General features: G+C 41.3%; 3 protein-coding genes across 4 annotated transcripts; 1 reads left to right on the top strand and 2 right to left on the bottom strand.

Moving 5' to 3' along the window:
* Nucleotides 1-3,133: 3,133 nt before the first annotated feature.
* gadd45ab (growth arrest and DNA-damage-inducible, alpha, b) lies at nucleotides 3,134-4,893 on the bottom strand. Its single transcript, XM_085773244.1, has 4 exons — nucleotides 4,810-4,893; nucleotides 4,418-4,519; nucleotides 4,104-4,311; nucleotides 3,134-3,873 (listed from the first exon to the last, which is right to left on the bottom strand). Exons 1-4 carry the CDS (start codon nucleotides 4,857-4,859, stop codon nucleotides 3,760-3,762), a joined length of 474 nt encoding a protein of 157 aa, XP_085629370.1. The 5' UTR covers nucleotides 4,860-4,893; the 3' UTR covers nucleotides 3,134-3,759.
* A 1,135-nt stretch (nucleotides 4,894-6,028) lies between these two features.
* Nucleotides 6,029-19,577, top strand: sec16b (SEC16 homolog B, endoplasmic reticulum export factor). 2 transcript variants are annotated; one of them, XM_085773241.1, is made up of 24 exons: nucleotides 6,029-6,305; nucleotides 6,401-6,679; nucleotides 7,213-7,310; nucleotides 7,429-7,531; nucleotides 8,114-8,316; nucleotides 8,414-8,565; nucleotides 8,668-8,729; nucleotides 8,878-9,016; nucleotides 9,095-9,325; nucleotides 10,280-10,377; nucleotides 11,674-11,755; nucleotides 12,195-12,312; nucleotides 12,407-12,518; nucleotides 12,740-12,845; nucleotides 13,107-13,244; nucleotides 13,605-13,718; nucleotides 14,546-14,624; nucleotides 14,725-14,869; nucleotides 16,492-16,652; nucleotides 16,758-16,786; nucleotides 16,999-17,082; nucleotides 17,392-17,457; nucleotides 17,547-17,616; nucleotides 18,442-19,577. In XM_085773241.1, exons 1-23 carry the CDS (start codon nucleotides 6,283-6,285, stop codon nucleotides 17,604-17,606), a joined length of 2,682 nt encoding a protein of 893 aa, XP_085629367.1. In that variant the 5' UTR covers nucleotides 6,029-6,282; the 3' UTR covers nucleotides 17,607-17,616; nucleotides 18,442-19,577. The 2 variants fall into 2 exon arrangements, with proteins under 2 accessions (XP_085629367.1, XP_085629368.1); XM_085773242.1 differs by having other exon boundaries at nucleotides 17,547-17,620.
* Nucleotides 19,578-19,954: 377 nt separating this feature from the next.
* znf648 (zinc finger protein 648) lies at nucleotides 19,955-23,069 on the bottom strand. Its single transcript, XM_085773243.1, has 2 exons — nucleotides 22,872-23,069; nucleotides 19,955-22,610 (listed from the first exon to the last, which is right to left on the bottom strand). Exon 2 carries the CDS (start codon nucleotides 22,507-22,509, stop codon nucleotides 21,106-21,108), a length of 1,404 nt encoding a protein of 467 aa, XP_085629369.1. The 5' UTR covers nucleotides 22,510-22,610; nucleotides 22,872-23,069; the 3' UTR covers nucleotides 19,955-21,105.
* Between the last annotated feature and the right edge of the window lie 375 nt (nucleotides 23,070-23,444).

Genomic DNA, 23,444 nt, shown 5'->3' with positions numbered 1-23,444 from the left:
AGCCTGCTGTTTCCACACCCATCAAGGCCATTTTGTGCAGCTATTTAATTTGGCCTATGGTCAATCATATTCTTGTCATAATTTTAAATTAATTGCTTTCTGTGTAACAAAGTTGAGCTTTAGCAGCTCATTGTGTATCAAATATCATCAAATTTGTTATACTTAACCTTAAATATAGCATACACTCCAACCTGACAGGACAGGTGCTATGCATGTTTCAAGTGGGAGGACTATAAAATACCAGTTGGCTTGTCTGATTATATTTCTTGTTCTTTTTTGACTTTGTATAACATAATAGCCTCTGTGATATTGTAGCAGCCTGGCCTCACGTGTTGCTTATTTAATCCCTCCCAATAGCTTGTTGCCATGAAGCATTTGAATAGATTTATCACACCTGCTATGTCATCAAAAATGCTGATCTTCAGCAGCGCAGGCACTTATTGTGTTCTGATTTGTCCAGTCTCTGAGGCTTGCCTTCCCCTAAGTGTTCTCACAGGCAAACATAAGTACATGCAAATCCATCCCTTCCAATAGTCATTTCTCTGTCAGAATCATAGGTCACCATGTTATCAATGCTATCATGCTATCAAGTGGACAAGAGTCTCAAGTGTCAGGTCAGGAGCACATACTGTACACACTATGGTTTGCCCCAGTTTCTCAGTAAAGATGTTACTGTGCCCCTGAGCCATAGCCAGTCTGTTACACAATAATCCCTGCTCCATGGCCAGCATTTCCTCCCCTTTCTCACTTTCCTCAGGTCAGGTGTGATGTTTCATACATAATAAGGTCAGCTAATATATGTCGGCCCACATTGAAGTAACCCTTCTTTAAGTCGGATGATTGATAGAATGGTCTTTGTAGAGGCTTCATTTGCAGTGATGGGTAAACTGTTGTTGTAGGGAGAAATTTAGGGATATCCCATAACTCAATCTCTCCAGGCAAGAGACTGAACCCACACTTGCCCTCTGATGTATCATTGGATGTATGAATGTGTGTGAATGTGACAAAAACAGTGTAAAGCGCTTTAAGTGGTCCAAGTGACCAGAAAAGCGCTGTATAAGTGCAAGTCCATTTACCATTTAACATGTTTTTGGTGACCCCTCCCTGTATGACAGGGAATCTTTAGACTAAAGAAATTAAGTGTTTATTAATGATAGAATTGACTTTCATGTTGTGTTATTGTTGTGGTAATTCTGATTTTCTGGCTTTAGTGGTGATATTAGAAAAATCAAAGCTCTAACCATTACTTTCATCTCATCTAGACATTGCAATAAATATTCTCTTGAAGCAAGTTCCTCAGTGTGCGGGACTCCACTTCTTCTCACGATCAGTTCTAGTGACTGGCCATGGCAAAAAAAAAAAAAAGCAGCAACAATACATTATCATTGCGAAGGTACGACTGGAGGGTTTTGCCCTAGCCTTTCAGATTGAACGCACTCTGACGTCTTTTTAGTGGTGTGCTTATCTGCATGCTTTTGGCATCTGTGCACGTTTGCAAATGGCACCCTTTAACTTGAATCAGTTTCACATGGCCATAAAGCCACCCGCCACTGTCACCTACATCCCTGTGCTCTATCAACAACCTGATTGCAGCACCACAGAGGTTTGCTCTTCTCTGTAAACTGTTTTCTTGTCTGTAACAACATCTATTGCACGTCTGTCCGTCCTGGGTGAGGGATCCCTCCTCTGTTGCTCACCCTGAGGTTTCTCAGATTTTTCCCTGGTAAAAGGGTTTCCATGGAGTTTTTCCTCAGTCGATGTGAGGGTCTAAGGACAGAGGATGTTGCTACGATGCCATGTAAAGCCCTTTGAGACAAACTGTTTGTAAAAACGGGCTATACAAATAAAATTGCCTTGCCTTGCCTTGCCTTGCCTTGCCTTGCATATCCTTGGCCACACATTGACACCTTTGCAGCAGGTCAGCCTACATACACTGCCTGCTACAAGTGCTACAGTACTATTGTTTACATAGCCTACTGGTGGTCAGTGGGAATGTCTCTATTCGGCTATTTTTAGGTGTGAAGCTAAAGTACTGTACACTTACAGTAACAGAGACTGAATAGCTCTGACATAATCCATTGTCTCCCTCTGTGCAGGAGGCTTTGTCCCTCCCCATTCTACACAAGCACCAATAAATTCTGGATTTCTCTTTTTTCAGCCTCAAAAGGGTCTTCAGCGTGGATTTTTCTCTTCTTGCCTCTCTGTGTTACTTTTAATCCCGTCAGCAGTAAATTTAGCTGCAATAGAGAGGGTATGCACAGAACATCACGGTACTCGGAAATCACTGCGGTTACGCTGGCAAAATTCAAAACCGCCGAAAGGAACAAAGCAATTTTCTCCATACAAGTCTGATACGTCTAACTTTGTCAGCATGTAGCTACAGCATGCATGACCTAACAGAACTGCAAGAAATCTTACTAGAGTTATAGTCAAGAACCAGTTTTCACAGAAAGTAAATTCACCGATCGATCAGCTGTGTCTTAATGGCTGATTGAATCTATTCAATGATTTCTGGCAACATGTCAGTGTCCGTGGACCAGGTGGTTTTGGGGAGTTGGTATGGATCATTGTTGAGACCTTCTGACCTTAAGTTGTTTTGATACTTGTTGATAGTTATTTTCATATTTCACCCCATTTGCTGTGTCCTCCTCTGTCCTTCGCCAGGTGGAGGGAGGTGTGTTTTTCCAATCGGAATGAAGGGGGCGTGTCCCATGGGGAAGTGACGTAAACATGTAGTACCCTATATTATGTAGATTTAGGTGGTCATGATGATACCCCTCCCACTAAGATTCAACTACGATAGGAATTCTCCCCTCAGAATAAATATGGGCCAAAGGTCACATTTCACTTGCAGGGGAAAAGCTGATTTCAAGTAATCTCAGATTTTATCCCAGAATAGCCAACCTTTTAGTTTTAAGTCCACTCAAGTGAAAAGGTCATCATCTTTTTTTGCAAGTACAATCTTGCTCTTGTTCCAACATGCAAATTGCAGAAAAGGTTAGAAACATGTTGGGTATATACTAAACTTGTTGCTTCACATGAGTTGGCTCTTGGCACGAGAGGTACGCATAATGGTGTGACTTCCTACAAACATGCTGAACCTGTTGTGACAGGAAATCACTGAGTCACTATCACCTGTAGAACTGTTGGTTGTTTATTTCATTCAATTTAACAAAAATCCATAAACTAGGCACAATAAATATAATTCATTAAATTAATTACACATAAAGATTAGTGGATAACACCCACTCCATTGCCCTTGAGATTATAACAATCAACTGTGAAAACTCTTCCTTTTGAGTTATCAAAGTGTTTCGTCTTGTGCCGTTAGATAAATGTGCTATTAAGAAATGCAGTCACCCTTTCAGCTCTGACTGCTCCACTCCTCAGTGGTCCAGCTCTTGGAGTCTTGTCAGTTGAGGCTCTTTTTCTGCATTTCTCCAGTCCTGTGCATGTGCTAACCACCACATGTGCTTGTCCACTCACATGATTCAGTTTCCTGTAAAGCCTTCTATCTCGACAGAGAAAGGCAATCCTGGAAATCCTGGAACCAAGACTGCTGAGTCACTCCTTGTTGGCCCTTGAATTCACCCTGACCTGGTAGATTTGCTGGAATGTTTCTCTTCCTTGTGCTCCTTTTTTTCCACCCCTCCTCTCTCTGTCTCTCAGGCACTTTCCAAATAAGTCCAACACAGACTATTAACACAGGCCTTGTGAAGTATCCTGCAATGCACACAATACATGAATATTCCCAGAGTTTCATCGGTCGGGCAGGTTGATGACAGGCACCCACTGATCCAGACAGCGACTGTCTCTGCAGAATCTGTTCACTTTGCTGAGTGCAGGGTCCTTCCACACCGATGATGGAGGATTCTGCAGAAGAGAGGACAAAGCCGTTACCATCTGCTGACTGATGATGAGCAAACTATCTCTTTTCAGATTGCACAACCATGACTAACAGTTCCTTGCAAGTATGACAAAGGCCTTGATACTAAGTACCTGGGCACAGCGACAGCAGAACAACTCAGTTTTTACAGTCTGAAGGGAAGTGAGCAATGTTTTACAGTATTATAGTAAACTGGGACATGAGTAATTTAACTTACAGTAATTAGAACACAGTGCAGGTCCATGGGCTCCCCTCCAGATTTCACTCCACCCAGGATTTCTGCCAGACGCCTCATGTTGCTCACCCTCAGGATGTTGATGTCATTCTCGCAGCAGAATGCTTGGATTAAGGTGAAATGAATCTGGAGAGCCACATCCTCCTCATCGTCTGTAGCCAGCAGACACAACACCACATTGTCTGGATCCCTGAAGGAAACAAAGACAATGACTAAATACCTACTGTAGGACTAGGAGGTGAAAATGTCTAACACTAACCAGATCTGGCAGAGCTGTACCAGTTATACAAACTTACGCATTTAGCGACTTTGCTGCCTCATAGACTCCAACAGTGATGCAACCCTGAGGCAATGCAGAGTTCAGCACCTCTTCTAATGCTTTAGCCACCGATTCCATCCTGAGGAAACACACAGGTAGAATATTTACATGTGTCATATTGAAAATGAACAACAATCAATCTCAGAACTGCAACACTGTCATAGGAAAAGCTGACTGTTTCACATCTGTATGCCAATGTCAACCAGTTATGTTATTTGTGTGAAATGTAACGAGTAACGTTGCAAAGCGCACAAAGCACGCTGCAATAGTTGCTTCCAGCAGAGTCACAAGTCACGACCTGAACACACACACACACACACACACACACACACACACACACACACACACACACAGTGCAGAGTGACTGACCTCTCTGTAGAACTCTCTCCGCTGCTTTCTTCAAAGGTCATATTGCACATCCGAGCGTTGGTGTCCCACAATGTCCACGGCGGAGACTGACTGTGTGTCCGTGCGAGCAAACAAACGGAGTGTCGGCTCCGTAGTGTTTCTACTGGTGAAAGCGTCTGTCCTCACACTCATTAGCATAAACCCGTCTTATTGGATAATGAAAATAGGTTATATTTCCCTACTGTCTTTGAGTAGCTATAGCGACACCTCGTGGCCGAAAGTTCATGATTATAATGTATCACCCTGGTTCACGGAGTCACATGAAGCAGCTGATCAGCTACTCCTATCATCTCCAGGTCAGGAGCATATCTACAAATATTTTTTTTAATAACTTCTTCTGGGTATATAGGCTATATGTCACATATTCACATATTGCTAGGCTAAACATAGACTAGGAACGGGCTGTAAAATAGACAGAATAGTCTGGTGACCAAGAAGGTTTAACAAGAAGACGTGACACCATCTTTTTTCTCAAAGTAAAAAATAACATCCCTTTTTTTGCAGGTTGATCTTAATCCCACATAGCGATTCAAACATATTTCGACATCAGTCCAGAAGAACTTTAAGTTTCTGTCTCAACTTTACAAAATACACAGGAATCAGTCTGTATTTTTTAAGAAAGTATCCTTGGGTAAATTAAAATAAACATATTGATCTTTTTTTTTAAAATAGTAAATCCACAGCATTTTCCAGTTAATTCCATCAAAAAGACCAATATTCCAGTAACTTGGCACGAGAATTAGGCTAGTAGAGCATTGCAACATAGTCTACTCTAAACAGTTTATTATTAAATTTTTAATTTAGTATTGATGCCATTCAGCATATCAGTCTTCAACACTGGTTGTTAGTTAAATAGCCTAATTGCTTCCTTGTAATAGTCGTAAGAAACATGCTGGTATCAATCATCAAACACACATTCTCGTGCCGGTGTAGTTGGACTACAGCGGCGTGCATGGATTTAGGTGTAAACAGTAATAGAAAGCCTCTGGTGGAGGTTTGGTGGAACTTTTTTCAAGAGGCAGAAGAAAACACAAGCAACTGACTCGGGATCAGTTTATGTCTCCGTTCACTAACCGCTTCACTCTAACAAAACTGACTGGAGAACAGCCGACCCCGTGTAACGGTGACCTCCTACCGGCAACGTGGCAACACTCAGCAGCGAAGATGCACTTTCTGCCTCATGCACGATCCAACCTGAAGACACGGACTGTCATGTTTACTTTCTCCTGTCATTGCTAAATGGACTTAGCGCGATTTCCTCTTCCTGCCTTGTGCCACTGCAACTTTCTTTTTGTTGGCGCTAGTGCCTGGATAATAACAACACCTGGTTATGTGGGACACATTTCCTGAACTTTGTCCTCTTTTATCTGTCCCCTTGTTATCAGCCAGCTCATGTTATTAAGCCTTCCCAGTGAAATGATGTGGCAGTCGTGAATGCACTTTGGCACTTGGAACCTGTAAGTAACCAAACTAAATTTTTGAATTTGTGTCCGTTTGTAGATTTTACTTTGAGATTGGATGTCCTATAGAAACAGAGCTGCAAACTTTCCAGGTGGATCATCATGGATCACAAAGGACACCCATGGCCAGACTCTGACCATCACTTCCACAAACCTAAAGACAGAGGAGACTATTACAGGCACGCGCAGGACAGGGACCAGAGCTATCCACCACCGGTCCCCAGAGAAAGGGACAGGCACTGGGCTCACCCTGATCCACACTACAGGGCTCACTCCACCGCCCCGCTTGCCAGACTGGAGCAGTATCCTTACAACTCCCACCTCTTTCCCTATGATCATGGGCAATCAGACCACCAAAGACCCCAGTCCAGGTATGGCTACAGTTGTATAAAAACTGTGGGAAATTGTTTTTGAGGGGATTGGGGTTAGGGAAAAGATGTTAAGAAAGTGAACAAAAGCATTGGTGTAACCAGAATGTATATTGTATGCCAAGCTACAAGATGAGACTGTTGTTCACTCATGACGGACAAATATGGACACATGTGCAAACACACACATAATCTGTATGTACTGTCTAGAGCTAAACTTCAGCTCTGTATACTACCTACTGCTGTAACATGTTATGTCAAAATGTCATAAGTAAAAGAATGTTATATCAAAATGTAAAAAAAAAAAAAAAAAAGCAAAAAGAAAAGAAAAGATTATGATAAAGATTTTTATTCTGTGGGTAACGTGGGCGGGACTAGATAAGCTTTTGCTTCTCCCGCTTTCCCTTTCGGCCATGTGTGTTGTATTATTTGAACTAAGATGAAGTGTGATGATGATGATTTAAATTGACATGCCCGAAATAAACAAATTGATTGATTGATTGATTGATTGATTGATTGATATTTCTTTTTTCCAGGCATGGGTACGACTATCCACCCCACAGCCACTGGGACTACAGAGACAACTATGGTTATTATGACCATGACTACTATAGAGGACAGCATGGGCCACAAGGTATAGTTACACAAAACGTTTACACAAAGCTTACATGAGCAATATGCTGCACTCTATGTCTATTGGTAAAAAATACAAATGAATAGCTTCCATGCTGAATATTATTCTTCTCTTTAAGATACTGGTCAGTGGGATCCCCAGTACTCACAGAGACCGGACCAATATCACGTGAGAAACTACAAACAGGACCATATAAGGAGTTCCTACTCAGAGGAGAACAGGTGAGGAGCAACACTACACGTGCATGTCTGCCCTTACTTGAACTGAGAGAACAGAAGCAATTGATGAATTAGTTAGTCAATCTATGACAGACAGATTAATTGTTGTTTTTAAAGAAAAAAGCCAGACCTTTCCTCCGTAGTTTCCAATGATAGTGAACTGAGTGTCTGTGAGTTTTGAACCAAGGGCTGGAGGCCTACACATTTCATTTAAAATGGTAAACGTAGTTTTTGGAAAATTGTGATGGTAAATTGAATGTCAATCTATTATTGGAAAAAATCAGTATTTGCAGCACCAGTAACCTAATAATTTTGGGAAAACTCCAAATGGAAATCATGGAAACTTCCACTTCTATGGTGTTATGCTTTGTCTCTGTGTTGTCAGTTATTGTATCTTTGTAGTCATCTCTATTTCTCATTATTTTCTTTTTCTTCCATGGCTTTCTTCTTACATGTACGGTATTTGTAGTTATGACCAGACCTTGGTCTAGGAATTTGTGAAAATATTATGAATTTTTGCAGTAATAAAAAGTACCAAAATTGATGTGTATTTTAAATAGTTAATAATTCATGCCTTTCTTTCAGGTATAACCAAGGGAGAGGCAATCCCCAGCTTTACCTCAGTGACTATGAGGAAAATCCTTCCAGAGAGAATGAAGAGGTTTCCTCTTATTGCCTTGGGACATTAGAAAGTTCCAAAACCTCAGGGTTATCTTCCAGCAGCTATGAATTGAGTCAGTACATTAATGGGGCTGAACACACTGACCCTGTCCCACAGTCTGATGCAGGTGAGTTTGCAGTGAAAGCTGTTTTTTTTCCTAAGGTTCACTTCACTCTATGTCACTCTATGAAACATGTTCCTTGTATTGCATCATATCTCCTCAGAACATGGACCTGTCCCTCATATGTCAGCTCCCCTGAAGTACTCAATCCCTCATGTGGTAGTCAGCTTTGGACATGCGGGCCAGCTGATTCGGGTCACACCAAACTTTTCAACACAGAAGAATGTCAGCCAGCTGGAAATTCACAGCCTGGAGGTGGGTCCAATATTATCTGAATTTCTTGTTTTCAACCAGAAGTATGTATTTCTTGAATAAAACTGCTGAAGAACGTGTCTTTATCTTTGTCTGTCTACACAGGTCATTCTGAGTGAGACACAGGAACAACAGGAGATGAGAAACTTCCCTGGTCCTCTCGCTAGGTATTTGCTCTGTGATTTCATAAATGCTATTTTCTCCTCTCCATTCTTTCTGTTCTTCTGACTGACAAGCCTGGTGTTTTATTAGTCTATAAACATACATTTCAAATTCAATGTTGTATGAGTTTGATAATTTGTCATATTTCTGAAGGGAAGATTTGCACAAAGTAGATGCCATAGAGTTTGCGCACCAGAAGGCAGGTGCCTGTATGAGAGACGACAAGTTGCATGATAAGAGCTCTGCTGCCCTCTTGTGGAATCTACTGATACTGCTCTGCAGGCAGAATGGAGTAAGAGCATCATGATAAATCTGACATAACATCAGAGGTTGTGCTGAAACAATTCTCATTAAATGTATATTGTTTCAGCAAATAGTTGGATCAGATATTGCAGAACTGCTGATGCAGTGCTCACATTCAGATGGAGGCCCGGAGTCAGATGCTCCCACTCTCATTGACTTCAGTGAGAGTCCAACTGCTGAAGCACCGCCTCAAAAAGAAGACGATCTGCTCACAGGAAACAGCAGCAGCTTCGGCTCTGACAACTCAGAGAAGGCCCTGCAGAGCTACACTCAACTGCTGCTGGCTGGAAGAAAGAAGGTTTCTACATCTCTCTCCCTATTCAGTGTGTCATAAAAAATATTTTATATGCTGACACAGGATTTGAACAGGGGTTTTTGGGGGGGTTGTTATCATCAAAACTGTTTTGTCAGGCTGGGGCTGACTGTCATCCAATCAAGATGTCTCAATCTAGGCCAAAAAAAAGAGGAATGAGTGGTGTCAGCTTTTATACTTAAAGGGACATTGTGTAACTTCTCCTGTTATCTATTCACGAAAATCGATTATTTCGTTCAAAAGTCTGTTTTTCATTAATCAGTAATTCCCCCCATCAACAAACTAAAGTGTTCCTTTCAGCTCTGAATTTGCCGTTCATATCATTCATATCTACATGGAGCCATGTTTTTACGTTCAGTGGCAGCGTGACGGTAGGAAACCATGGAAACTCACCGGAGACACTGGAGCTGTCGGCTCAGGTCGAGGTGGCGTCTGTGAAAAGTCACCGTGGTAACGCAGTGAGGAGGAATGGAGCGTTACACTGATGCTGCATTCACCTGCAGTCGGGCAGATGGCCGTCGGTAACAAACCAGATGTCATTTTAGTCACAGAAGTCCAGAGAAAGCCAGTAAAACTTGGGTCAGGTAAACAATACGACATCGCCATGACAACATATTGTCACGTGTATTGTTTTGCCTCGTGTTGACTGTCCACTTGTTTACATAGAGGCTTGTTTATGCCGTTACGTGCAGCGGCTGTCGTCCGTCTGCCCAATTTCAGGTGAATGCAGCATGAAAAAATACGAGTTTCTTGCGATAAACAACCGCAACGCTAGATGGGAGTAATTCCTACACAATGTACCTTTAATGATCTGAGAGCGATATCTAGGGTCAGAATTTGAAAGGCTGTCACAGATCAGTCTGGTTGAAAAAAATACTGCTACATTGTACTTGCTGCCATGGATGTCATACTGACTGTTTGTTCTTTCACTCCTCCCAGGAGGCGTTGGAGTCAGCTATGAGCAGCGGCCTGTGGGGTCATGCACTTTTTCTAGCCAGCAAGATGAACAGCAGGTCTTACACCACTGTGCTTAATAGGTGAGAAAGTTATCTGAGGCATGACAGCTGCATGAAATCATTACACGACGCTACGCATGAGTGGTAATTTGTGAAGAAATGCTCCCTCTCACTAAACATAGGAACTCATGGTCTGCTTAGAACTTGTGTTACAGCCACAAGCAAGTATGGGCCGTGTTCTATCTGGGGTGTGTCCTTAGCTTCCTGTATGTGAGTTTTAGTCATGTAAGCCGTATGGCTCTGTGGAGAGCAATGTTGATCTGTCCAGTCTTTTGAACCAGAGACTAAAGTGAAGTATTGGATAGATTGCCAATACACTGTGTAGAGACCGTAATAGTTCTCAGTGAATCAGTGCAGTGGTTTGCAGAAGTAAAGCCTCAGAGAGCTGCTTGGCCATTTGTTCATTTGGGGGTCAGAATTAATATGGTCATAAAATGTTTCACTTTTCAATTTAGAAATAGTTGTTTCAATCAATATTTCCATGACAGATGTTACAAACATTTAGCAATGAAGAATGATTTGTATCTGTCTGCATTCAGGGCAAAGGGACAAAGTTGAAGACTGAGATTCTAATACTTTTACATGATAGGGCATCTCCTCCATCAGCAAAACTCCTATATTTTCCACAGCTCAGTGAATATTGTGTCCAATTTAGAATTTGTAGAAGGTAATTAGATGGTAATGAAGGGTTGGGGCGGTATACAGTAGATACTATAATACATGTTGATTCACACATTTATTTTAATCCAAGAACACAGTTTTATATCTTTGCATAATTACCTAGGTCATGGTGTTTAGAGACTTAATTCTGAATTGGAACTGCATGAACCTTGTTTGCCTTGGCTTCTGAGTTATTTATAATTTGCAGTGGGTGATCTTATGACATTACAGTAACAGAGATCATTAACACTTTCCTGTAGCGCATAATAAATTTCTCTTGACATTTAGTACATTCAGTTCAATCATTTTACTCTGTATCATCTTCAGAGGAATCATCCATTTTTAAAATGAGGCTCATGGCAATTAACAACTCTGTTGTCAATTGTAAGGAGAAAAACTGCACTTGTATTTATCATGTAACTACACTATTTTGGCCTTAGTAGCTTATTCCAGTAGAGAAATGTCTGGAGGAGGGCTGACAAATAACCAGGCTTATTTTTGATTTGTGATTGACTGAGGAGCAGAAGTTGAACTATAAGCATGGTGTATAACTTCTGAACAGAGTAGCAGTAGGGATACTCTGAATGTTTTAGGATAGTGGTTCTGTCGGTATCATGTAATAAAGATATGCAATGACACAAACTGTTCCTTTGGCAGGTTTACAGGCCAGCTAGCGGCCAGTGATCCCCTCCAGACACTCTTTCACCTGCTGTCTGGGAGAATCCCTGCTGTAGCCACGGTAAAGCATTTCAACTCTCAAACAACCCAGTAATTCTATTTTAAATTAAAAGTTTAAATTATTTAAAATTAAGTTAGTTAGCTAGTTACTTAATTGTCCCTAAGGGGTATGTACATTCAGAGCCATTGTCACACAGAAATAGACAGTCTTGAGATTTATTGTGCAGTGCAAATGTCATACAACATGAAGCAAGAACAGGACATCAGGTAAGAGAACAGAACAGGATTCAGTGGGACGTCTTACCGTGGGCTGCAATAGCTGAGTGTACCAGGCTTTTGCCAAAGGGAGCCGGACCTGTACCATTGACCAGAGGGCAGTATGGTGAAGTGGTGTCTGAGAGGACAAGAGGTGTCCTGTGCCATGGTAACTGTGTTGCATGTGACTACACTGTATACTTGATTATCCAGTAAACCTTCTGATTGTGATGTTTTGTGCCCAGTGCTGTGGAAATGAAAAATCTGGAGACTGGAGGCCCCATCTGTCCGTCATGCTCTCCAATGAGACGGGAGATCCTGCTGTTCATCAGAAGGCCATCATCACCATGGGAGACACACTTGGTACAGACACAGAGTTTGACTGACTGATGGGCTAAAATGCTGTTCCTGCCCAGGTGTAAGAGCTGATTGGTTTATGCTTCTCTTCCACATGCAGCCTCCAGAGGCCTGGTGCATGCTGCCCATATGTGTTACCTGACAGCTGGCGTTCCCTTTGGGCCCTTCACACAGAAAGCAGAGAGACTGGTGCTTCTAGGCAGCAGCCACAAGTGAGCTCAGCTTGCTCTTTAATGCCACTTATCGGTCTAATTGGTGTCCATCTAGTCATAATTTTATAGTCTTCAGTCATTTAAAAAAAAAAGAAAAAAAGATGAAGAGTTACAATAATTGATCAGGAAGTGGTGAGTTAGGTTTGGATCGGTTACTGCGCTGTGTCAACTGAGTTCATCTAGCCTGTGTTTGATTTGCTGCCTTCTCCTCTCTCCTTTAGACAATCTTTTGAGGATTTCGCTACAAACTCTGCCATCCAGTGCACTGAGTTGTATGAGTACTGCCAGACCCTGGGGAACAAATGCTTTTTAATACCTTCTTTCCAGGTAGCCCCACACCATTACTGCTTTCTATGTATCTTGTTTGACGATGGCAGCGGTTCTCAAACTTTTTCACATCGATAGATAAAGATGAAGATCGGTGTTTTATTACAGAAACTGACATAAATAACAGTTATTCAATCATTGAGGACATGATTTACTATGCCCTTTCAGTCCACTTTGAGAACTACTGACCAAAAGTATTTGCATCATATTTAATATCATTTTAAATGGATGTCTTTCTGAGTCATTCTGTGTTGTGGTCAGGTATATAAGTTCCTTTATGCCTGTCGGCTGTTCGATTGTGGGCTGGCATCTCAGGCCTTCCATTATTGTGAGGTGGTGGGACAAGCCGTCCTCAGACAGAGGGAGCCTTTCTTTGTGCTGACTGGCGAGGTTATTAAGGTATGTACACATACACATACATACAACACATGTTAGTGTCTGTCTGTTAAAGGATAATTACTTTTTTATTTATTTTACAATCTGGACCTTATTTCTAGCATAAAATACGATAATTTACTCACCCAGATAACTTTGATATCAATACAAATTAGCTCCAGCCGAGAGCCGCGTATATCCATATAATGCGAGTCTACAGGGCAGCACAATGCAGCCTCGAAATAACACATATCTGCCACAAAACGATGATGTCATCTCCGAGCTCCGATCGTATTTTATGCTAGAAAAGGTCTAGATTGTAAAAAACGGTAATTATCCTTTAAAGTCTACATGGTTATACTGTATGTATGTGCTCTCTTGCAGCTGGCAGACAGACTGAGATACTCGGAAGGTCAGTTCAATGAAGCCGGTGTCAGTGGAGCCATGCAGGAACCTGACTGGTTAAAACAGCTGCGTGCTAGACACCACAGTTTTCAGGTTTGTTTACTTCAGTCTGAGAGGAGAAGCCTCTGGCTGCAGTGGAAAACATAATGCAGAGCTAAAATTGGAAAATGGGACAGAAGTTTTTTGTTTTTGTCAATCAGTTTTAACACTATTTACTGTACAAGCTGTTAGATACCAATTTTGGCAGCAGAAGTGAGCAGGGATTTTAGTGCTTTATTCCCCCACATCAGTGCATGAATTGGGCTAGCACCCACTGGGATGGTAACCACCAAGGGAATGTTAGATTTATGCAACAAAAAAAAACACGTTATTAATTATTTGTAATATTACTAAGTAGTTATTAGTATAAGCAGTGAGTCAGAAAGTTTCAGCAGGACAACTTGGACTATATTGTATAAACTCCAACACTCTTGTTCAGACTGAAAATCCGTGTAGGCCCATCAACTGTCACAGACAGATCCCCATGAAATATTATACAGACATTCATGATGATGACTCACACACAAAATGAACATAATAACATTTTTCTGTGATTCCACTAAGGGATAATAATAATAATGATGATAATCTGTGGTTTTGTCTGCTGTGTATGATCAACTTTTGGTTGAATTTTCTTTAATTTGGCATAGGCAGTTAGAATTTTTACATTTCAGTGATCGGTTCAGGTCAGTCTGGTTAGCGAAGTGTTAGTTAAACCCATGTGGTTATCATGGTAACTGCACCTGCTAAATATCAGCATGTTGTTGTCATTGTTTCAGTGTGTTGGGATGTTAAGCATGCTGTGTCCAGTATAGGCTCACTTAGTGTGGTTAATAGATATGCAAAGTGCTCTAACTATCTAAACCTGTTCTTTTGCTCAGATGGGGAATTATCATTGTACTGAAACACACCAACCAGCTCCTGAGGGATGTGCACATGAGGATAGAACCGTGTACTCAGGTTATTTCAGTGTAATGGTCTACTGTGGATCTCCTTATATGTACAACTGCCAGTTAAGAATGCCTGGAAAAAATACATGTGTTTCTTTTTTTCCCTGTAGAAACTGGTTCAGATAATCTGAGTCCAGAGCCTGAGCTCCCTTATATCAACGACAGTATGGATCAAGAAGGCCTTGTGCATCAAACTGGAGGAATAACTGAGCAAATGACAACATTACCATGCGACATCAGAGGAGCCCAGGAGTGGTATGAAATGTGCAGCACCAGACACCACACACTAATGTCAACTGTATAGATGAAAACTCTTCATTGCATGCTGTAGTGTGCTCCTCTGTCTTATTTTCTGTCTGGACCTCGTAGTGTAGTGTAGCCTGGCTGACCTTAATTCATTTTGCATCTTCCTAGTGAGCTTGCTTTCTATATGTAGTTATCCACCACCTACTTGTAAACCTGAGGCCTATACCACAAAGCAGGATTTAGGGTTAGCAAAGCTGCGTAAGGTTTAACACTGGGTTTTACAAAATTAATACTGCTGTTAGTTTCTTATCTGGGCATGTTACCATGATAACGCATGCTTACCTGCTCCATTGCAGAGAATAAAAGCTGTCAGCACCCAGTCTACTCACCAGTCAGATCCCTGGAGTCCTTATCCTGATGGAAACAAGGTCATAATTAAGTGATATATAATTATGAGCAGCTAATATTTTATCAATCACTTAAATCATTTTGCTGTTCCAGACTTCCCATGTATCTTCTGTGGTTTCAAGCTTAATGAATAGAGAGTGTATCACATGAAATAAACTATTTTAGGATTCCTAACTGCGTTGATCCCTTTACTCTTCTTTCACTGCAAACCAGAGTGACATGAGTGACAGTAACTGGATATCAAACCTTAACCTTCTGATTTCTTTTTATTAGAAAAACAATCCTCACACAGTTATTTATAATCAGGGGAAATATTTAACATTTTCATTTTGGCCCTATCCGGTCATTATGTATTTCTCTCTGCATTGGCAATATTTTCATAATCATTTGTTCATCAGACTTAAGAGTGAAATACTCACTCAGTAAGAAACAATGAAGATTCATGCACTTATTAAAAGTGTAACTTATGTAACTTATAAAAGTATAACTTTATTCATCTATCCATTTTCTTCCACTTATTTGGGCTTGTGGTGAATGGCAGCAGGCTGAGCAGGACATTCCAGACATCCCTCTCTTCAACAGCTCTTAACAGCTGCTCCTGAGTTATGCACAGTTGTCACTGTGTTCCCAGTAGAGCCTCGGTCCGGCTTTAATCAGTGAAAGTTACCTCTACCGTTTCCTCTTTATTTTAGTTACGGTATGTGATCATATTGTTTATGTTTCACTTGTTGAATATGACTTTTGTACGGAGCTATGATGTTGATGTAATGAATAAAGCAAGGCAAGGCAATTTTATTTGTATAGCCCATTTTTACAAACAGTTTGTCTCAAAGGTCTTTACACAACATCATAGCAACATCCTCTGTCCTTAGACCCTCACATTCACTGAAGAAAAACTCAAAACTCCCAGAAACAGGGAAAAATTTGCGAAAATTCTGTCTCTTTCATATAAAACGTGTAGCTGGATGGCTAAACCCACAGTTAACGAAGCCTTGTCATGGACACCTTTGTAGTACAGGTTATCCAGGATGGACAGTATTAAGTTCAGTCAAGCCAAATAACAAAAAGGTAATTCTGACTATGTGAACCTGCTTTGTAGTGCAGGCCTCTGGTTTCTCCACCACACCAACCTGTCACTGTGTGTCTACATCTGGCTTCAGCCATGATATCCTGTCCTAAAAGACTCTGTTATGTCACCGTCTTCTCCCTGTTGCTCTGTTTAGGCCATTTGCCAGCCCTTCAGTTCCAGCGTCCCTAGGTTATGTTCCCCCAGCGCCTGGAGCAGCCTCAAGCCAAGACTTAAGTTATCATAACACAGATAGTGCTGAAGTCAGAGCTGCCTCTGCACATTGTCCTCAGAGTGATCTCCGATCAGCAGCAGAGGGTGAGCTTCTGATGTTAGAGAGTAATTATTCACTTTTCTATTCATATATTTACTATGCTGTAAGGAGTCAACTTAGAAGATATCTTTATTTCATTGCTCTTACAGCGGCTGGTTCTTCCTCCGGAGTCGGCATGGTGAGTAATGTTTTTTATTGATTAAATAAAGCAAGGAACAGAAAAATGGCAGCCTCTTGGTCACATTTATCATGTCGTCCTCTGTATTAATTTGTATTTAAAATATAACATCTTTGCTATGCATTTCAATGTTCTACTGCTCATGTATTGTAAGATTGTAACTGTTTTAAGTGTACAGAGAAGTTACCTTTTGTTTGTATTTGCCTTGACAGATCCTGGATGTGAACATCAGCCACCAGGCAAACAGCCAACAGAGTTTAGAGCCTTCTGAGCAGATGGACACATCTCCTCAACAGGTGGGTGGATCTCATATTCATATTTGTTAAGCCACATTAGTAACAACATCTATTGCATGTCTGTCCGTCCTGAGTGAGGGATCCCTCCTCTGTTGCTCACCCTGAGGTTTCTCCAATTTTTCCCTGTTAAAAGGGTTTTCCATGGAGTTTCTCCTCAGTGGATGTGAGGGTCTAAGGGCAGAGGATGTTGTTGTGATGCCATGTAAAGACCTTTGAGACAAACTGTTTGTAAAAACGGGCTATACAAATAAAATTGCCTTGCCTTGCCTTGCCATTAGATATCGATCACTTCTTTTGTGTTACATGCAGAGCAAGAGGGGGTGGTTCAGTGGTTGGTTTCAATCAAAACCCCAAGACCCAGGCCCAACTCAGACAGTAAGAATCATGTGGATATGCATTTATAATCACGTTTCAAATCAGTGAGATATGTACTGTATATAAATATACTGTATATATTGTCTTAGGCACCACCACCCGGAGCTGGATGTCAGCAACCCTCCTCTGCTGGGCTTAATTCCTTTTGAAGGAAATCAGGTGAGTTATGTGATAAAATACAGAATACCATGATTATACTACAGTATGTATTCAAATAGATTTAAAATATTTCTGTTGTGGTATGTGGGATTTCTGAGGTTGTTGCCCGCTTTTGAGAAGCCATGTCCCTTTCTTGGTCCTGCCTCTAACATTTAAAGGTGTACAGAAATGGCCATTTGTCCTGCTTGACGCGCCGAGTTGTCACGAGTTGCCGCACGAGTTTACCCGAGTAAGGACAACGAATTTGATTGGTTGTTATCGAGTGGGCGGGATATTCAATGCTTGGGGCGAGACCGAGCTCGGTGTGTGTGTGTTGTCTCCGACGTTTTATTGACGGATGACGGATCCAATATCAGTGGCTGATGAATCGTGAGCAGGCTGACGTATAATCCGTGCGCCTGCATTATCCAATGCGAAAAAAAAAAACCAGTTTCATCCCGGATTTAATCAAAAATAGAATTTTGCACAAAGTTTGGGCCCCATCGTCTGATAGTTGAGTTATTACACTAATGTTATGACCCACAGTGGAATCAAATTCAGTTTTCTTTTCTGTACAGCTTTAAACATTTTTTAAATTTTAAGTATTATAATCTAATAGCTTGTGGTGATTTGGCTGCCAGTGACGACATTTTACTTGTATTAAACAATGCATATGTGATGGCTTCCTATAAATCCCCCCACATAGGCCAACAGTTGGTTTAGGAACATCACATATACAGTACCACTATCCTACATTTCAGGTAAATTAGGTTTCACTGAGAAACAGATTTGTACCATATTAAAGGATACACATTAAATCGCTGTAACTCACTTATGTGTTTGCAGGATCACAGAGGCCCACTAAAACCAAGATGAGGATCTCATACCTTAACGGTGTATGCATACAGTATGTCTACCTGAGCTTGAAGGAGATCCATACCACTCACCACTGCCCTTTAATCCCCTGCAGCTTGCCCACTGTCATGTTCCATGCTAGATACAGAAATACTCTTGATGGACTGGCACAGTAACTGAAACAGCTGAGTTGAACTTCCTAAAGGCTGACAGCAGGGAAACTGCCATTGGATGCAGAACACATGTGGGGGTGGAGGGGTGCTATCTTAACTAACCCGAGTAATGTGCCAGGGACATGACCTGGCCCATCTACGCCAGCAAAACTGAGGGAAGCGTTAGTGTGGCATATAAAACGTTTGGCATAGTTGTTGTAATCTTAACCACCAGTATCAGTATCATTCGACCCTCACAGCTCAGATTACGTCATAATGATTATCTGTGTTATATGCTGCCAGACAGTATGCATGTGCTAACTTTCATGTTCAAATGTTATTTATTCTGTTATTATTGATTCTGTATCTTCTTTTTATGATAAAACATCTGTGCACTTAAACATGACACACGCACTTAACATATCAGCAAAGCATTAATTAAAATGTAATCAGTCATGTTGTCATTTAATACCTTCACAGATGCAAGTTTAATTATGCCAAGTTGAACGAGGACAGAGTGTAGCCTGAGTAACACGTGTTTGAAACTGGGAAGACCCCAGCGAGGCAGAGAGCCAACAAACCTTAAGCCCTCAGCCAGCAGACATATGTACAGGATCAAACTGTTTGTACTCTTTATTTGTATAGTATCTGTTTATGTGCTCATGGTATTTGCACTGCCTTCATCTGAGAAAGGGCTTAATTAAAAGCCCTGTTTTTGTGGTAGAGGGTGTAGGGCACATAGTAATATGCTTGTACTGAATTGTGATTTTATGACCCTGTGACCTTGTAAACTTACTTTGAAAGTAAGGTTTTTCTGTTTGACATCTACCATGTGCCCTGGATATTATATATTTCAGTATATTTTAATGCTTTTTTGTACATCTGTACCGCCACCGAAAATGTATTGATTATCATTCTATTTGTGGAATTCTGCCTTGAGAGTTATTTCTCAGTGTTATAAACTGTTAAAAGCTGTCTTCAGAGTTTTTCTGTTGTTTGTTTGTTATCCACATATTATTCTGGTAAAAGTAAGGTAAAAGGTCCCATCCTGAACAAATCCATCTTGCCAAGAAATAGCTGGCACTCCCGAGGGGGGCCTCTCACTTAATGTAGCCCAAGTGACAACATGGCAGGTGCTGTCTCCTTTTACGATTAGTCTGCAGTACCAAGTGTGAGTGGGACACACTGGCAAGAGAATCCACTGCGATGTAAGTCACCAGTTCATGAATACATTATGGACAGATAGCTTTATTAAGTGTGATAGTGTTGTAAAAATACATGTTTCATAAATTTGTTGTGTCCTGGTGTTAAATGATGTTTAAAAAAAAGACATTGGCCTGGTGATATTCTAATCACCATGAGGTAGAGAACTTTAATTCACCCTCACAGTAAAATGTTACACAACAGAGTTTTTTCCATTTAAATCCACTCATTCCTTGATATAACATGCATGTTGAGGTTTTACTCACAAAAATATTTGATTTCAATTTGACATAAGTGTAAAATCTGTAAAACAAAACTGCTATACTGTGAAACACAAGGCACTTTGATAGCAAAGACACCACGTGTCAATAAAACGAAATAATTAGCTCCACAAAGCAATGTCTCCATAAAAAAAATGTTTAAGGTAGAAACTGATGAACTTACATCATTAAGCTGTTTCTCCACCTGGCTGTAATGTACTGCCTATAAACTTGTTATGAAGCTGTCTACTGCAGGTATGGCTGATGTGTCTGATACTATATTTGGGCCAACATACTTATAAATTCAGGGTGAAGAAGTGCTGGCCCATTAAAATGCTATGCTTAGCACATTCCTTACTTGAACTGAGTCAGTGTCCCACCTTTCACACCTTTTTACTGGACCCAGGCAAGCAACATGATTGGTTCATTACAATAAAGTGCCTGAGTTTCCTTCATACAAAACAACTGTGTTGTGTGTATTATTAACTGCATTTGCACTCTGTTTGCAATTGGTTGTGGTTATTCTGTCCAACCCGTTTGTCTCTATTACAGAAATCTGAACAAGATCCCACAAATTACATCCTCCATATTGGTCATATAGTTAAATTAATCCCACTTTAAAACAATTATAATATAAACAAAACATGATGATTCTCAGAAAGGAGGACTTCCTTTAGGACTTTTGGATTCAACTGCATACATTTTAGCTCAGTTGTAGCTCAACTGCAAACTGAGTGCATGTTGTCACTGTCACTTTGTCACTGTGAAGTCTGTCAGCTCCAGTGTCAGCAGTGTGCTGGAGGCAATTTTTATCCGATAACATTCTCATGGGAACCCAGCACTGAGGGGACAGAGGGTGTGTAAGTTATAGTAGCTACATTTGAAAATTTCAAAAGACATAATTCTTAAAAATACAAACCTCAACATGAAATAAACTGGTGCCCAATGACCTTGAAAGGATCCCATTTACATTATGCATGTTAATCTAGATTCAAAATTGTAAATTGAATAATACTGTACAGTGATGCTGAACAACACACTTAGACATTCTTGTTACTGTGCTTCAGCATATGCTGTGTTAGCTTTGCAGAACAGTGGAAAGATTTGTCACACTCAGCACAGACAAAGATCCTCCCGGTGCAGGTCTGCTCCTGGTGAAGCTTCAGTGTTGCGAGGTGGCTAAAGTTCATGCTGCAGCCTGTGCAGTTGTGGGGTTTCATTTTATTGTGTACATACTGGTGACGAACGAGGCGGGAAGCCATCGCAAAGGTCACACCGCACTCTTTACACTGATAGGGCCGTGCTCCGCTGTGGATGGCCTCATGCTCGGTCAGATTTGAGGACTTGGTGAAGCACTTGGAGCACACGGAGCAGACATATGGACGCACTCCTGTGTGGATCTTCTGGTGCTCTGCCATGCGACTGGGCAGGGCAAATGCCTTCCCACAGTCAGGGCAGGCGAAAGGCCTCTCTCCCAGGTGCTTGCGCTCATGACGCTTCAGGGAAAGGGGTTTATTGAAGGTCTTGCCACAGTGCGTGCATGGAAAGGGCTTATCGTTGGTGTGCATGTTCCGCTCGTGCTTCCGCAGGTCAGAGGAGCGAATAAAATCCTTCCCACAAGTGTCACAGACGTAGGGCTTTTCACCAGTGTGTGTGCGGATATGCTTGCGGTAATCTGAGGACCAGATATAGGTCTTGACACAGAAGGGGCAGTGATATGGTCTTTCACCAGTGTGAAGACGCTTGTGCTGCTGCAGCGTGCCCTGATGGGAGTAAGACTTACCACATATATCACAGACATGTGGCTTGAGGCCACTATGTGTTTGTAAGTGACTCTGCAGGTTGCACAGCTTCTTAAAAGCCCATGTGCAGTGTGTGCACTTGAAGGGACGGGACTCCGTGTCAACTTCACAGCGCTTTTTCATTGTTAGCAAAAGTCGAGGGATCTTGTCATCTTGATGCTTTTTAGATAATTTCTTAACAGGAGGACAATTCACATTTTGACTCACTTGGAGCTTAGATGTCCTCTTTTTGGCTGAGGTCTTCCTTTGCCCGTGGGGACTCTTGAGGTGTTTAGAGCACTTCTTCTGTGCAGTCTCCAAGAGCACTTCTTTACATACATGTGTTTTACTGCTCTCGGGATACGTAGAATATTGTGACAAAGCTTCACTGCTGTGGTTTTGGTCATCAAAGACTTCTGTTTCTTCTCTTGGAGAAAGCTCAGAAAACTTCTCCACGAGAGACCAGTTTGGTGTTTGAGGGTTCAGATAAAGAATCTCAGCATCGCTATTCACGTTTCCTGAGTTTAGACCTCCACACAGGCCACTAACTCTCGGATCAGTCTTCAAATCATCAGTGTTACTTACAGACTGTTCATCTGATGGTGAATGACTTATATAGTGTCTCTCTTTATGTTTCCGTCCATTTCCTTTTTCATCAGCCATCCCCGTAGATACTTCTTCAGCCTGGCACTTCTACCAGAAGAAGTCATCTGCATGTGTTCCAAGTTGCTCAGGAATTTCTTGACACAATTCTTCTTCAATGACTTGAAAATGAAATACACACATTAGCATTCCAATAAAGTAAGTTCATTTATTTTAGTCTGAACTTTGTTGAACTCTTCAGTCTCTTTGGGAAATATCCTATAGCCTGACATATTGCAGCCACATTACACTTGAACTCCAAAATGTTTTTCTTCAGAGTTCAGGCTTATCTTTCCTCAGAAAAAAAAAAACACTGAATCAATCTCATTCATTTTAAACTTGGAAGAAGAAGAAAAAGTTAAAACATGTATAGAGCCACTTACCCTGCGGTCTTTCCGAGCAGGTTGAATTCAGGAGATGCCACAGAGTCATACTAGCCCCGGCTCTAGAGTAGCTTATGTTTAACTTAGGGTAGATGTCCAGTGGTGTTAACGGGCGGGGTTTGGCAGCAGCCTCTGAGTCAGCATCTATCCTGCCAGTCAGCAGCAGCGATGATTTCTTCACAGCCTGGCTCAGCTTTCCCTCCACTGACTTGGCTTACACCGGTGTGTAGGTCTTAAGTTATACAGCCACGGTCAGAGATTTATAAGATCAAATTCCCGTCAGGGTATCGAATGGTATTAATTCAAACTATTTTATTAGCCTAAGTTGTTGTGTTTAAACCTGTATAACGGCTACTCACATCATAAAATAAACGTTTATAAAACCGACGATGCAAAATGTATTACATTTACTGCTTATGATGATTAAGACGCATCAATGAACTCAGCCAATTAAAACGATTGACAGAACGGTCCCTCGTTGTATGTGGACTAACAGACAATACACAAGTGGAGGAGCTGTAGACAGATTGACTATCAGCTTCAAACTGTTGGTTAGCCAAAAGGTTTCTGATT

The sequence above is a fragment of the Trachurus japonicus genome, chromosome 4, assembly GCF_045865225.1.
Source record: "Trachurus japonicus isolate A0001 chromosome 4, Traja_1.0".
Classification (NCBI taxonomy): domain Eukaryota; kingdom Metazoa; phylum Chordata; class Actinopteri; order Carangiformes; family Carangidae; genus Trachurus; species Trachurus japonicus.
The sequence above is the reverse complement of the archived record's forward strand: the minus strand, read 5'-3'. Positions and strand labels throughout refer to the sequence as shown.